A 13,505-nucleotide genomic window follows, 5' to 3' on the forward strand; every position below is an offset into this window, starting at 1 on the left:
CACACAACAAGCAACAACAACCCTTCCGGGATTAGGTACCCTGACAGACACAACAGGAGCAGCTCGTAGACTCTAATCCTAATTAAGTGCCACCCGTGGACAACAAACGGAAAACATGAATAAACCCCAAGTCCCAGTGTTGAGATCGGATTCCGTGCGCTATTGTACTCTTATTATGCGGCTATACGGTCATCCTTTCTGGACTTCGCTTGTTCAGAACAGCGCGGTCGTGGAGGACTGTGTGTAGGTACTTCGATGCAAAGAACAGGATAAAGCTCCACTCATCCAACAGGCTTTTTATAGTACTACCTTACTGTAGAGTTCAAGGCGAATACTCCACCCATCACGAGACAACAGAGAAAAGATACTTTCTGACAGAAAACATTGAAGTCAACTTTACTTCGAATTCTTTACACGCGCTACATTGTAACCGGTCCTATGCATGTCTCGTGATTAGGACTTGCTTGCAACGCGTGAGACCCCAACCAACGCTGTCATTTGAAGTGCATATTTTATGATTGCTTATGAGGTTATTACAGGCATGGACCCATGTTTCTAGACAAACCATACTTGGAACGATATTGCACAACCCGCCCGGCACACTGGTTAATAAGATTAACGAAATATTAAGCAAGGAAGTTTGCGGTAACAATTCAGAATCTCACCTTCTTAATGTTCTGCCCATGGTTTTGTCCGGGTCTGCAGAACCGTACTGAATCTCCGATTCTGTGTTGTCCTCTCCTTTCTTGTGAGAGTGTTTTACTTTGCTGTCCAGCAATGTTTTGGTAGCAGAGCTGTCATTATCCTGAGTGGGCGAGTGATTCCGCTTTCGCATCACTGAAATGGAAAAGAGCCAATAAAAATATCTGAAGTAAAGATGACCGCAACGATGAAGAATGCTTCAACCTTTAATGTCGCTATCTGAACGGCACAGCTTTGATCCCTTAACGGAGGAAGCTGCGGTCGCTGGAAAACGCTTCTCAGTGCATGAGGCAGTGTACGCCGCTGATCACTCTGTTGTATTCACTCCCAGCGCAAGCGACATTCAGCACTTTTTCTACATTGTTAGCAGAAGTCCTATATCTGCAGAGACCAGCTGAGCAACCTTTCCCCTAAGTTGCCATTGTAGCCAATCAGAGAGGACCTGCCAGCCATCTTTGCGACAGTCGTAAAGTTTGCTTAGCATAGCTGTGATGTATACTAGTTCCGAGTCACTGGGGATACTCAATCTGTAATGCTCACAAACATTTCTGCCTAAGTTGAAATAATGGTACAGAGTAGCTTCGAGGTGGTCAATGTGTCCGTATTTCAGTCAACCTCAATATTACAAATCTCAGTAGGCTTACGTGGTTGGCTACAATGGGTTAGCATGTTGGTTAGCATGTAGGCGTTAAGGTTATGCCAGTTTTGATAACCTAATGTAGCTGGCAGGTGTTGGTTTCTTAAAATGTATTACATGAAGACGAGTTTTCTTAGAAACTCGGTATGTCACTATAAAGTCATTCACAACAATCTGAATGCGAGTCACTGTAGCATTTAACAGCAGTGAGTCTTGAAACCTATTTAGTGGCAAGCAGATATCAAAAATCCTGTTCAGATACCGACGGTTGGCGTTATCAAACTACTAGAGCTAAACACTAGTCCTGAGAATTAAATTCCATTTGTAAATGTTAAAAGAGAATAAACTTCCACTACACATAATTATTTGACAAGCATTTTGACATAATATATTAAAGTTATTCAGTTAACATATGATTAAAAAGTTATTCTAAACTACCTGTTCATGATGAAAGTTTCTCAAAGGCTCCCTATTCCAGTTTGACAGGGTTTCACAATTGTCCCTCGTCCTTACCCGTAGTTTGGGATGTGGTCACATGATCATCACAAATAGTTTTTTGCCGCGAAATTGCTCGGCTAGGAATTTAGCTCGATTTGAACACTTCTTCAGATAATTTCGAGTTTCTATTACAATCGTAAAAATGTTTTGTGAAAAGGCACTTGAATTGATCAGAGAACTTCACCGAATGGGTGATGGACAATTACCTGCTTTCAATGTAAGTACGAAGAACATTATGGGAAGTCTATAATGCCTGGGCAAAGCTACATTATTGTAGGCTGGTTGAAGTGGTTGCGCTTTCTTGTCGTTTTGACACATTTTTACATTACTGAAATGTAATGTTATGTTCACAATGTATACATCCCCATTGTAAACAGGAGGATGGTATCCGCCAGGTCTTGGAAGAAATGAAAGCGCTTTACGAACAGAATCAAAGTGATGTGTAAGTTTTTATTCACTCTACAGTAGCCTTAGCACCCACTTGCATGACTTATTCAGGATAACATGTTCGCATGTTCTTTTGTTGTTTTTCTCAGAAATGAGGCTAAAGCCGAGGGTAAAAGTGAACTTATTCCTACAATCAAGTTTCGACACAATTGCCTGCTGAGGAACCAGCGTTGCATAGCTGCATACCTGTAAGCATGTCTTGAACTTGACTGTCATATTTCCTGTGTGTTTACGTTCTTTGGTATTGGCATTTTCACATTGTCCTGTTTCCCCTCAATATTCTCCATGCACAGGTATGATCGATTGCTTAGGATACGAGCACTCAGGTGGGAGTACGGAAGTGTCCTTCCTACAAATATCCGCTTTCATATGTGTGCAGAAGAGGTATGTTTTCCTGACATGACTGTCTGCTTTTGTTTGGCTTAGTGAAGTAACAGCTGTCAAAAATCAGAATGTTGTTTTTGGTTCATATATAACCTACTGTCTTACTGTTGTTATTGATACGTCTACGTCTTTAACCTTTGTGCTTTTCTCTGACAATTGTGTAAATCTTGAACCAGCTGGAGTGGTTTAACCAGTATAAAAGGTCTCTGGCGACCTACATGAAGTCCATCGGTGGAGAAGGAGGTCTGGACATAACGCAGGACATGAAACCTCCCAAGAGTCTCTTCATAGAGGTGAGAGGTGTTGCTATGCTCTGCAACGATCAAAAGTTCACGTTTCAGTCTAGCAATCCAGAGAGTAATTCCATGGAGCTGATGAACCTGGGTACTTTGACATGCATGATATGGTTAACCTGCTGAGAAATAGCATGTCCCTGTCATTTCGTGAAAATTAGTAGGCTACTCCGGGCTATTTTTGTTTATTTTGTACTTAACCCATTTTGGCCTATGCCCTTTTTGGGAAAGGGTGCCCTCTGCCTATTAAATCCTAAATATCTCAGCCTCCGAAGCATATACAAACATGAAATGAGTTGCATTTAAAAGATAGGACCCTCGTTTTGCCTCAGCTCAAATCTCAATAACCTGAATGCAGCGTATGTGTGTCTCCAGGACACAATGGGTTAATGTTAGTGTTTTATTAGCTTATTTTGTAAACAGTAACCCTACTTAGCATCTGCACTTTTTTCTCTGTGTATTTCCTGTGCACTCTGTATCTGCTAATGTTATTGGCTATGATTATGTCCTTTAAGTGGCTTTGATTAAAAAGTTGTTTACCAAATGCAATGTAATGTAGTGATGGTAGGATGATTAGGTAGTGATGGATGTTGCAATGCTTTGTCCACCACACAACATCTATCACTATCAAGTGTTAACATTTCTTTAAGTCTACTAAAAGATGGCATAGGTGTCATGTCATTATGAAAATGAGCACTCCTTCCAGTTCAGTCAAGGGTATAGAATTTCATTCAAGACCTTTTTACCATTTCTCCTCTGAAGGTTCGCTGTTTGAAAGACCATGGGGAGTTTGAGATCGAGGATGGCACAGTTATTCTGCTGAAGAAAAACAGCCAGGTATGTATGTTACAGCCATGTCATACGTTTATGTAAATTGTAACAATATGGGTCATTTCTCGTGAAATCAGACACTTTGGAGCCCGACCAACACAGATTTCAGTTCAACTTGGAGTGCCTTTTAGTGGCAAGGTAGAACCCCAGAGCTGCATTTTCATGAATCTGGCACAAATATTAACTAAAACTAGGAAAGTCTTAATTAAGAGGGTAGGACGCTATACATTTATCCTCAATTATGTTAGTTAATTTAAATCACACACTTTTGGTTTTGATGTTTGAAAGCTCTTTAATGGCTCTTCAAATTACATGTACCGGTATACATGGAATACAACAATAATCCAAGCGGGAATTATGAGATGTAAAAATATAAAAAATGGAATATCAAAAACGCTGTGTTTTTAAAATGGTCACTCTCTGGGGGGCGCTGTGGCGTAGCGCGCTAAGCCCCCCACATTTGGGCTTGCATGCCCACCCACGGGGACCCCGGCCGGGGTCATTTCCCGATCCTCCCCTGTCTCTCTGTCCCATTCGCTTCCTGTCACCATCTTCGACTGTCCTGTCAAATAAAGGCATAAAAGCCCCTAAAAAATATATTAAAAAAATAAATAAAAATGGTCACTCTCTTGCCTAAACCTAGATTAGATTAGATTAGATTAAACTTTATTTATCCCCAAGGGGAAATTCTTTTTCCAGTTTGCTCTGTAGATTAAAAAGAGAAGTAAAAATTATATAAAAAACCTAATATAAACCTAGAAACCTAAACCTAGCCTTCAATGTCATGAGCAACATATGAAAATAGGGTGTTTGGTATTTGAGACATTTCAGACATAATGTGACTTATAGGACGAAATGAGTTGAGGTAAAGTAGCAATAGATAAGTGTTAGAGGAGATTATCACACCTGACATGAGTATTCCTCCTAACATGGTTACATACCGCCATTTCGACATACCGCCATTCCGACATACCGCCATTCCGACACTTTTTCATACTGCCATACCGAGATCAAGTTGCTTTTAGGGGAGCGAGCATACACCTTCGGCATGCCCGGAGCTGTCCACGCATGTGGTGCTGAAATATGGTAAATTCTCACTTTTTCCTACCGCCATACCGAGACCAAGTTGCTTTTAAGGGAGCGAGCATACACCTTCGGCATGTCCGGAGCTGTCCACGCATGTGGTGCTGAAATCTGCGTAAACCAGAGCTGAGCCCAAGATGGGGGGTGGGGGTGTCAGAATGGCGGGACGTTTCATGGTGAAAAAAAGATACAGCCATTCCGACAATTGAACGTCAATGTCAGAATGGCGGTTTCCCCCCTCCTAACACGCTTCCCAAATTAGCTTTAGCATCTTGGGTGTAGTGTCAGTTGGGGTTTTCACATCAGGTGGGGAACTCTTCTCTCCACTACTTAATTACAATTCACATTATCTCTGCAATGACTCAAGAACCAAAGACTACAGTCTCTGGTGTAGCCTAACTTTAGCGGGGGAAGGGATGACTACCTGGTAATTTTAAAATATAACCTTATTGTTTTCCATACGCTTTGTGTAATGTTGAGCCAGAGAAGAGCTTTCAAACAACATCAAAGCCATCTGCGTGTGACTTAAATTGACTGACAATCATGGATGAATGTATTAGTGTATGAGCCTTTTAATTACAACTTTCTTAGTCTGTTTTTCCTTTAATATTGCAGTCCAGTTGAAAACGTAGTTCTGGGATTCAACCTGGACACTACAAAGGCACACTTAAGTTTAACTAAAATCTGTGTCGGATGGGCCACAAAGTGTCACACGAAATGGCCCATATGAATATGTGGGCTGATTGTTTTTTTGTGAGTATAGAGGTATTTCAAAGTTGTCATTCTGTGCAAATAACTTAAATGCAAATGTTACTACATATAAGTGTGTGAATATACCAGTGTATTGTTATAAAAGTTATATGCCTGGGAAAAAATTAAGAATGTCAATAAGAAAATCTCTAGCCCATTACAGAGTTGCTGCAGGTGTCTGAGATTTCAGGGTTTCAGTACTTGAGAACAATGTTAATGCTTGCCATTTATAGTCAATGCTTCTGAAATACCCGCTCATATCCACCTTGAGATGATTGATAGCAGTGTGATTCCGATACGAACTAGAAAAGTTGCGATATTTTGCAATTGCGTTATTGGTCCGCCCCCAATTCAAAACTGATCAAATAGGATGTATGTGGCCTCTGGTCCAAAATGAGTTTGACATTCCAGTTCTGTGCATTCTTTCCTACAGCATTTTCTTCCTCGATGGAAGTGTGAGCAGTTGATTCGTCAAGGCGTACTGGAGCACGTCATCTCTTGAGTTTCCAGCAATACAAGAGTCAAATAATACTCTCAGACAGGGGCTCAAGGGAAGAGGTTTTACTCGGTAAACATTTGTACATTTAATTTATACAGTGCTGTAGGGCAAAAAAATACATTTACATCCTACGTCATCACACTTTCTCTTTGTACAATAATGTCGCTGTGCAGTCAAAAACTTTGAATTGTTATTAAACCATGATTTTAAATGTTCTTTGCCATAATAATCTTGGTGTGATTTCAATTGAATTGTCTTAGAAAAGTTGAACAGTAGTGCATTAAGACTTTAGCTTGTGCAAGTGTCAACATGTAGCACCTGTATATCAAAACTATACATTATGAAATACTGTATTTTTGGTTGCTATGACAAAGTTTATTAAGAACACTTTTCATAAATATCTTTCATTATAATATCTAGGTGTGGTTGTGTCAATGTGTTCATTCTGTCCATGCTGTTGAAAAGTAAGTGTGGTAAGAAAAACAAAAGTACCCTGATTTCTGTGTGGTGTTAAAACTGGGAGTTAAGAAAAGCCCAGGCAGTGCATAAGAGTGGCGTTCGCTCATCTTCTGTAACAGTATGTCCGTCAGTCACACCGGGACAGGTATCAATGGTGCATTCCAGACCCAGTCCAAACTAGTGAGATGGGAGTTCTCCTACTACGAAAAATGCACTGGAACACCAGTTGAAGTGGGACCTCCTACTAACAAACTGGGGGTAACTTGCACCACTCCCACTGCAAAATAATGATGTCGGAGGATAATGGCGCCATCCATGGAGGCACTTTTTAAACCATTTTAAAAAAAAGCTTTTACTTCTTAGCTTATAAATAAACCTTTTTCTGTCTGTGTGTGGTTGTTCCAGACACAGTCATTTTAACTCATCATTTTCATGTTATTGCGTGATATTGTGCCAACATAAATGTAACACACGCCAGACATAATTGCTAGCTGAAATAAAACAGGTAGAAAATGTCCTGCCTCCCACTACTGTAGTTTGGATTTGGTCTGGAATGCACCATTAGGAATTGGAAAAGGAAGCTCATTAGACAGTGGAAAGGCTGCTATTACAGAGGGTCATATTAAAAGAGGGACAGTCATATATTAGGGACAACACATGGGCTTGAAGGAGGCGCTTCTACTGTATGTCTTGTTGCATGGTCCCCGCTGGTCATTTGTCTTGCTGCAGCCCTCCAGACTAAATTGTTGTGAGTTCAATAACTTCACCTAAGATCGAAATAACACCTGTTGCAGATTTTAGGCCTTCTGACTAGGTGATCAATTAAAATGGAGCGAACAAATGACATGCTCCAGTACCATAGATTAAAATATTATCTACCAAGTTACCTGCTTGGTCTCTGCTCCAACAATATACATTTGGGATACTTTCACTGCTTTGGGGGGTGACTTAAGGACAGCACAGCAGTCAAGCAACTAAGCGATTGGCATCCTACTTGGATGTATCGAAGGAAAACGGGTGTCGAGGTATATCCCAGTAGCATATGGCTCTTTTGTGTCTACGCTTGTAAAGGAGACGGCACAACAAAAACAAAAGGAGTGCTCTAGGCAGACAGGGACACGGGGGCCATTTTGCGCAGGAGTTTGTTGAGGGCCGCCACCTTCTCCTCCAGCAGGAAGCTCTTCTTCTCGGCGCTCTTCTGCCGCTGTTCCGTGATCTGCAGGGCCTTCATAAGCTGGGAGTTCTCCACGTACAAGTCCTTCAGCAGCAGGTCCGACTTGGCATTCTTTGTCAGCTGTGAAAGAGTGAGGATGAACTGAAATCAGTGGCTCATCTAAACACTATGACAAGTGTGATCTAGTAGTTTCAGGGGGTATTCCAAGAGCATGGTTAAGTGATAAACCGGGCTAGGTTAATAACCTACAGGACATGGAAAAACATACAAGTACTAACGGACAGACAGTCTACCTAGGCATTATTAAGTTAAGAAAATGCAGACGTCTTATATAGTTGATTTACCACCCAAAAGGTTAACGAAACCTGGTACTGAGCCACCATCTTGGAATACCCCTTAGGTCAGACTTTGCATTCCTCAACAGCCAAGGTGGCCAAAGGAAAAGTAGAAGTAAGTCCTTCCAACACAAGTATTGCTTACTTAAAGAGTAACTGGTCTAGAGTTATGCATCTGTTGGATCAAATTGATGGGGTTTCTTTTTTTTTCTTCCGAAACAATATCTAGCCACCTCCTTCAGTACAATGGAATAATTGGTGTAACCGCTATGTCATATGTGGTAGTGTTACACCACACATTTACTTCTACTCTTACTTTGGGCATCTCTGCTGAGTCATCTGTGATGGATGATTAATTGGATCAGCGATATTTAGATGAGTTCATATGTGCACATGCTACCAGGCCAGGGGCATGATAAAATAAGTAAACCCAGAGTAAAGAAAAGTATCTGCAACATGGCTTGAACTCCAAGGTTTCAACCATAAGCCGGTCTTCCACGGAATCCCTATTCTATGTTTTGATGTGATGGACCTCTGCACTATGTAGCTTTTTAGTGAGCATGATGAACCGAATAAATTACCCGACCCCATTACATAAACAGCATTTTAGACACCTGGTGCCTATCAGGTTTTAACCCTTCGCTGTATGATGCTGAGGTTGGTATTGTTTCAAAGTTGTCATTTAAGCACATTATTGAAGGCATTATTATTTCAATGAACAGTGACCCATGTGTTTCGAACTGGTATCTTGTCTGGGCTGGCCATAGAGTGAGACATCATAAACAGAGGCGCATCTTGCCACCAGGCAAGGCAGGCAGCCGCTTGGGGCCCCCAAGCCCCTAGATAGTGAATAACAGTCCATACTGCACTACAGTAGTGGTGATTTTGGTTCAAATGTTCATTCTTTTGCATTTTCGCTTGGGGCCCCACCTGACCCTAGAATCGCCTCTGATCATAAATAGCAGTTTTGACATAGTTTTGAGTTGGACAACCTTAAGAGCAACAGGTGTGGCAGATGATGAAATAATACTTCGCTTAGTAAATAATAATAACAAGGAGGAAGAGAGCTTTTGTCATTCTTCCACCGACCTCAATTCATTTCAACTTGTCAGCAAGCTATGGAAAAAAGTGTAGGGGAGTGTGGAGTAATTATTCCACATCTCCCAAATGGGCCCCGTCAGCCCGATAGGCTTGACCTGAAGCCAAACGTCATGCCAGGGTTTACTCAGTGGTATTGATCCAACTAATCCAGCCACTTTCAGTACCACAGGATTGACACTTATGGGCTAATTGGAGTTTAAATGGAATGGCTCCAGCTGCCAGTGAATGCATCAAATGGCCGCTTGGCAGAGCACAAGCCAACTCTACATTTAATAATGGCAGGTAGGCAATCAGACATTAGCTTGGCTGGGCCTGACACACATACAAACAAAACGGAACATATGATGTGGATAAAAAATAAAATCTCCATTGTGACAGGTGTGTTTCAACCCCTAAAGGAGAGGCCAAAACCAATACATTTTCCAAAAAATATCCATATAAAGGATGGGGGGAAAACAGCTTCTACCTTAAAGGGACACTCCACCCATTTGCATTAGGCTTCCCATTGCTAGACACCCAGTCATACTTTTGAATGGTCGTGCAACACTCTCTCAATTCCCCTTGAGACAGGAGAAATCCGTATTCACCTGTTAAAGTGGTGGTTCGCTATTTTAGACATTAAGCCCCGTTTGTGTGACTTCTGGGGTGAAGGAGAGATGTTCTCATCACAATTTTGACATTTGGTACTGAACGGAGCAACGGAGCAAATTTGTTCATCTTGGTCTCATCAGGCCGCACGACATGGTTCCAGTGATCCATCTCCTTGGTCTATTCATCTCTCTTGAGACCAAGATAAACAAATTTGCTTTAGATGGGGTCAAGCATGTGTGGTGGTAAACAAGTGAGTTTTACACAAAAAGTGCATCATCTGGCTAGTCAAGCATGGTTGTGGGACTGACATGGTTTGGCGATGTATGGATGCCGTCAACATTGGAAATAAGAAGCATGCATGTCAACATGCACTGTGACTACAGAAGCAGATCATGATACTCTCCATAGGATTTCATTCAAAACTCACCCCATCTATTTTAGCCAGGTGCAGACTCAAAATGTACCATTTCAATGTACTGAAAGGTTGCAACACACACCGATGACCTCCCTTTTAATCCCTTTTCATTTCGAAATGAAAAAAGGAATGTAGTTGCTGCCAAAAGTGGTTCTACAAAGTATTAAGCAAAGGCTGTGAATACTTTTGTAAATATGATTTCTTTGTTTTTTATTTTTATACATTTTCAAAACAGTCAAGACGACTTGTTTTTCACATGGTCATAATGGAATAATTTGTGTAGGATTTTGACAACAGAGCTTCATTTGTAGCATTTGGAATAAGGCTGTAAGATAATAAAATGTGAAAAAAGTGAAGCGCTGTGAATACTTTCCGGATTGACTGTATGACCCACTTTCAAAACATATTCATGTCTCCACCGGTGGAATGCCCCTTTAAGTGTACTTGAGAGATGGATGTGAAGTACAATAGACCCACCTGTTCTTTCAGCTGATTGACCTTCTCTTGTAACATCAGCCGAACGCTCTTCAGCTTGGCCTCCACCTCCTCCATCCTCTCCTGCATGTGTCCCATGACCTTCTCATACTGCTCCTGTGGGGATGGGGAAAAGAAATGTCAAGTAGAGTAAAGTAACATTTATTAATCCCGGAGGAAATTAAAAGGTACACTGTGTAAGATTTTTTTGTTTTTTATTTCCAGAGTTCATGCTACCCATTCACTAATGTTACCTTTTTCATGAATACTTACCACCACCATCAAATTCTAAGTATTCATTCTGACTGGAAAAATTGCACTTTTCATACATGAAAAGGGGGATCTTCTCCATAGTCCGCCATTTAGAATTTCCAGAAATAGCATGTTTTAGCTGCAAAAATGACTGTACTTGGACCATACTAGAAAATATTTGTTCATTACTTGGTAAACTTTCATGAAAAGATCAAATTTGGCAACCATTTCCTGCACAGTGTACCTTTAAGGTGTCTAGTAGTAAATACATGATACACGACATTGCACACATTATTGCACAGCCTATTAAACATGTAAAACATACAGGTATAGCACACATTTACATACATTTAGCCATTGGCAGAACACACACACACACACACGCACGCGCACGCACACGCACACGCACACACACACGCGCACACACACACACACACGCACGCGCACGCACACGCACACGCACACACACACGAGATGGAAAAAGTCCAAGAGAGGGTCAGAGAGATCAGAGCATAGAGCAAATAGTCCAAAAGTGAAGCCCACTGTGCAGTGTAATCACAATGTTATTCAATGAGTTAAAGATCAATGAAACCCGGCCAGAAGGAAGGAACATGGCTGCTGGTGGAGATGGGGTTGCGATGGTGGTCTCCCTCCAGTCCCCCTTTCCTACCTGCTGCAGGGCGAGCTGGGCGCTGGCCTTCTGTGCCTGCGAGCGGAGCATCTCCTCCAGCTGCTGGCCGCGCCGCTGCTGCTCCGCCAGCTGGGCCTGGATGGGGGCCATCTGCTCCCGGGAGCCCGCCTGCTCGCGCATCTCATGCACCGCCCGCGTGTGCTGCGCCTGGGCCAGCGACAGGGCCGTGTCTGCCCGCAGTGCCTGGAGATGGGTGGGTGGGGGTGGGGGAAGACATACAGTAGCATGATGCTGGGTGTAGTAAACAGGCATTATTCTGCACTGCTATTCAACTTTTAAGTCACTGTGACAAAATCACTGTTTTTCACAAACTCCAGCAACAGGGTTGGGACTGCCCCCAGTGGCTGGAGGTGGGCTGGGGGATACACATTGACAACATGATGACGGGTTGTTGTAAACACTTGTCATGCCAGCACGTCCTACGTATGTGCATAGGCAGTGACACACACACACACACACACACGACACACGACACACGACACACACACACACACACACACACACACACACACACATATTGTGTTGCCATGGCGCCGCGTCGTTCGGCTGCCTATCTGGTAACTCCTGCTCCCGTGCAACTTTTTTAACTTATTTTTCATGTAATTTGACCATATTTATTTTGTAATTTTGTTACATTCATGACCGCGTGTATGGAAAGCACTTTTAAGTGCTGTCTACAGCGTCAATACGTGGTGAAGTTTGTTAAATTTCACCGTGGTGTCCAGTCCAATTGATAGCGGTAATGGAATTACTATGGAGACGAAATGCGCATTCCGGAGGGGACTCGTTGGAGCAATAGCCTACATGGATCCGACAGCACTTTTTTTCCCATGTCAGCGGATATTTGCCGGCACTGGCGATTCTAGGGGGGGGCAGGGGGTGGCCAGGGCCACCCCTGGGACGCTATTGTCCACCCTACTGGCCACCCTTGATTCGACAAGTAATTAATAAAAAAAAATATATATATATATACAATAATAACAACAGTATAAGACCAATAATAGGTAATTATCAGGTAATCATTCAAGTTCGTCAACCCAACAACAAACAAGAGAAAACTGTCAATCCATGGTGATCGCTGGCTGACAGATCTAGGGTCAGTTTTACACTTTAACTAACACGACAGTCGTTGGACTGATGCTGCACAAGGCTGATTTCTGATCAGTAGGCTTACACGAGATGACCACTGCGTGTCGCCGGCTGCCCCTATAGTCGCTTATTTCTCGTGAAAGATCTGGCAACCCCGCACCAGCGATGCTGAGGAGCACTGTGTCACCTGCAGTTCCTTCACGAGAGACCGCATCCACTAACTGCCTGGACAGTCTAATTTGGACAATAAGGTATGGCAATTTAATGATTTGTTGATTGTCTGAATGTGTTGGAAAACCTAATTTTGAAAACTTTATGCAAGTATTAGCAGCCAGGAAGAGCCGAGATAGCTACACGAAACAACAACATGACTGAATGAGAGCAAGTTAGTGTTGTGGCAGCTGCAAACCAAGTTAGTAGCACAGCACAATCCTAAGGTGCACGTCAGTTTATTTTTTTGTTGATAACAGGATAGTTAATATGAAACCGTTTGGATAGGGACATGGCATGGATAGCATTGGCCCATTGGCCACACATTGGAAAGGGTAGTCGGTTGTTATCTACAGTCAGGATCGGTAGGCAGACGTCAGTACCTAGCTCGAAACCTAGCATGTGAAATGAACTAATGCTAAGCTGGACTATGATTGTTGTGATGCCTTCTCTCAGTGAGAAGCTTCTCCTTTGCTTCTTCGATTGTCTTGACTTTTCTTGGAGTTTAAATCAAACTTAAATAAAGTCGGAGTAAGTCATAGTAAAGAGCACCTCTGCCTCTTTAGAGTAAGCAAGTTCACATCAGTCAC

The 13,505-nt window shown here is 42.3% G+C and overlaps 3 protein-coding genes across 4 annotated transcripts in view; 1 reads left to right on the forward strand and 2 right to left on the reverse strand.

The window, feature by feature from the left end:
• Positions 1-1,833, reverse strand: part of abhd12 (abhydrolase domain containing 12, lysophospholipase) — a 46,734-nt gene extending 44,901 nt beyond the window's left edge. For both annotated transcript variants that reach the window (XM_063191389.1, XM_063191388.1), the window contains exons 1-2: positions 1,778-1,833; positions 666-837 (exon numbers count right to left, since the gene is read on the reverse strand). In XM_063191389.1, coding sequence (XP_063047459.1) covers positions 666-835 — 170 coding nt within the window. In that variant the 5' untranslated portion in view covers positions 836-837; positions 1,778-1,833. The remainder of the gene's footprint in view (positions 1-665; positions 838-1,777) is intronic.
• gins1 (GINS complex subunit 1 (Psf1 homolog)) lies at positions 1,821-6,537 on the forward strand. The gene is made up of 7 exons (XM_063191390.1): positions 1,821-2,054; positions 2,215-2,279; positions 2,374-2,472; positions 2,578-2,668; positions 2,845-2,961; positions 3,724-3,798; positions 6,059-6,537. The coding sequence occupies exons 1-7, from the start codon at positions 1,980-1,982 to the stop codon at positions 6,125-6,127; spliced, it is 591 nt and encodes a 196-aa protein (XP_063047460.1). The 5' UTR covers positions 1,821-1,979; the 3' UTR covers positions 6,128-6,537.
• The window catches only part of ninl (ninein-like), a 55,252-nt gene continuing 47,918 nt past the window's right edge, over positions 6,172-13,505 (reverse strand). The window contains exons 27-29 of the mRNA XM_063191387.1: positions 11,596-11,799; positions 10,677-10,790; positions 6,172-7,877 (exon numbers count right to left, since the gene is read on the reverse strand). Of these exons, the coding sequence (XP_063047457.1) occupies positions 7,686-7,877; positions 10,677-10,790; positions 11,596-11,799 (510 nt within the window). The 3' untranslated portion in view covers positions 6,172-7,685. The remainder of the gene's footprint in view (positions 7,878-10,676; positions 10,791-11,595; positions 11,800-13,505) is intronic.

This window comes from Engraulis encrasicolus, chromosome 24 (genome assembly GCF_034702125.1).
Source record: "Engraulis encrasicolus isolate BLACKSEA-1 chromosome 24, IST_EnEncr_1.0, whole genome shotgun sequence".
NCBI classification, from domain to species: Eukaryota; Metazoa; Chordata; class Actinopteri; order Clupeiformes; family Engraulidae; genus Engraulis; species Engraulis encrasicolus.

Excerpts from the sequence above, each read along its gene's own strand:
- gins1 (XM_063191390.1), top strand. The coding sequence starts at position 1,980 with ATGTTTTGTGAAAAGGCACTTGAATTGATCAGAGAACTTCACCGAATG. Across the intron at positions 2,055-2,214 it reads GACAATTACCTGCTTTCAAT|GAGGATGGTATCCGCCAGGT; the intron begins GTAAGTACGAAG and ends CATTGTAAACAG. Across the intron at positions 2,669-2,844 it reads TTCATATGTGTGCAGAAGAG|CTGGAGTGGTTTAACCAGTA; the intron begins GTATGTTTTCCT and ends ATCTTGAACCAG.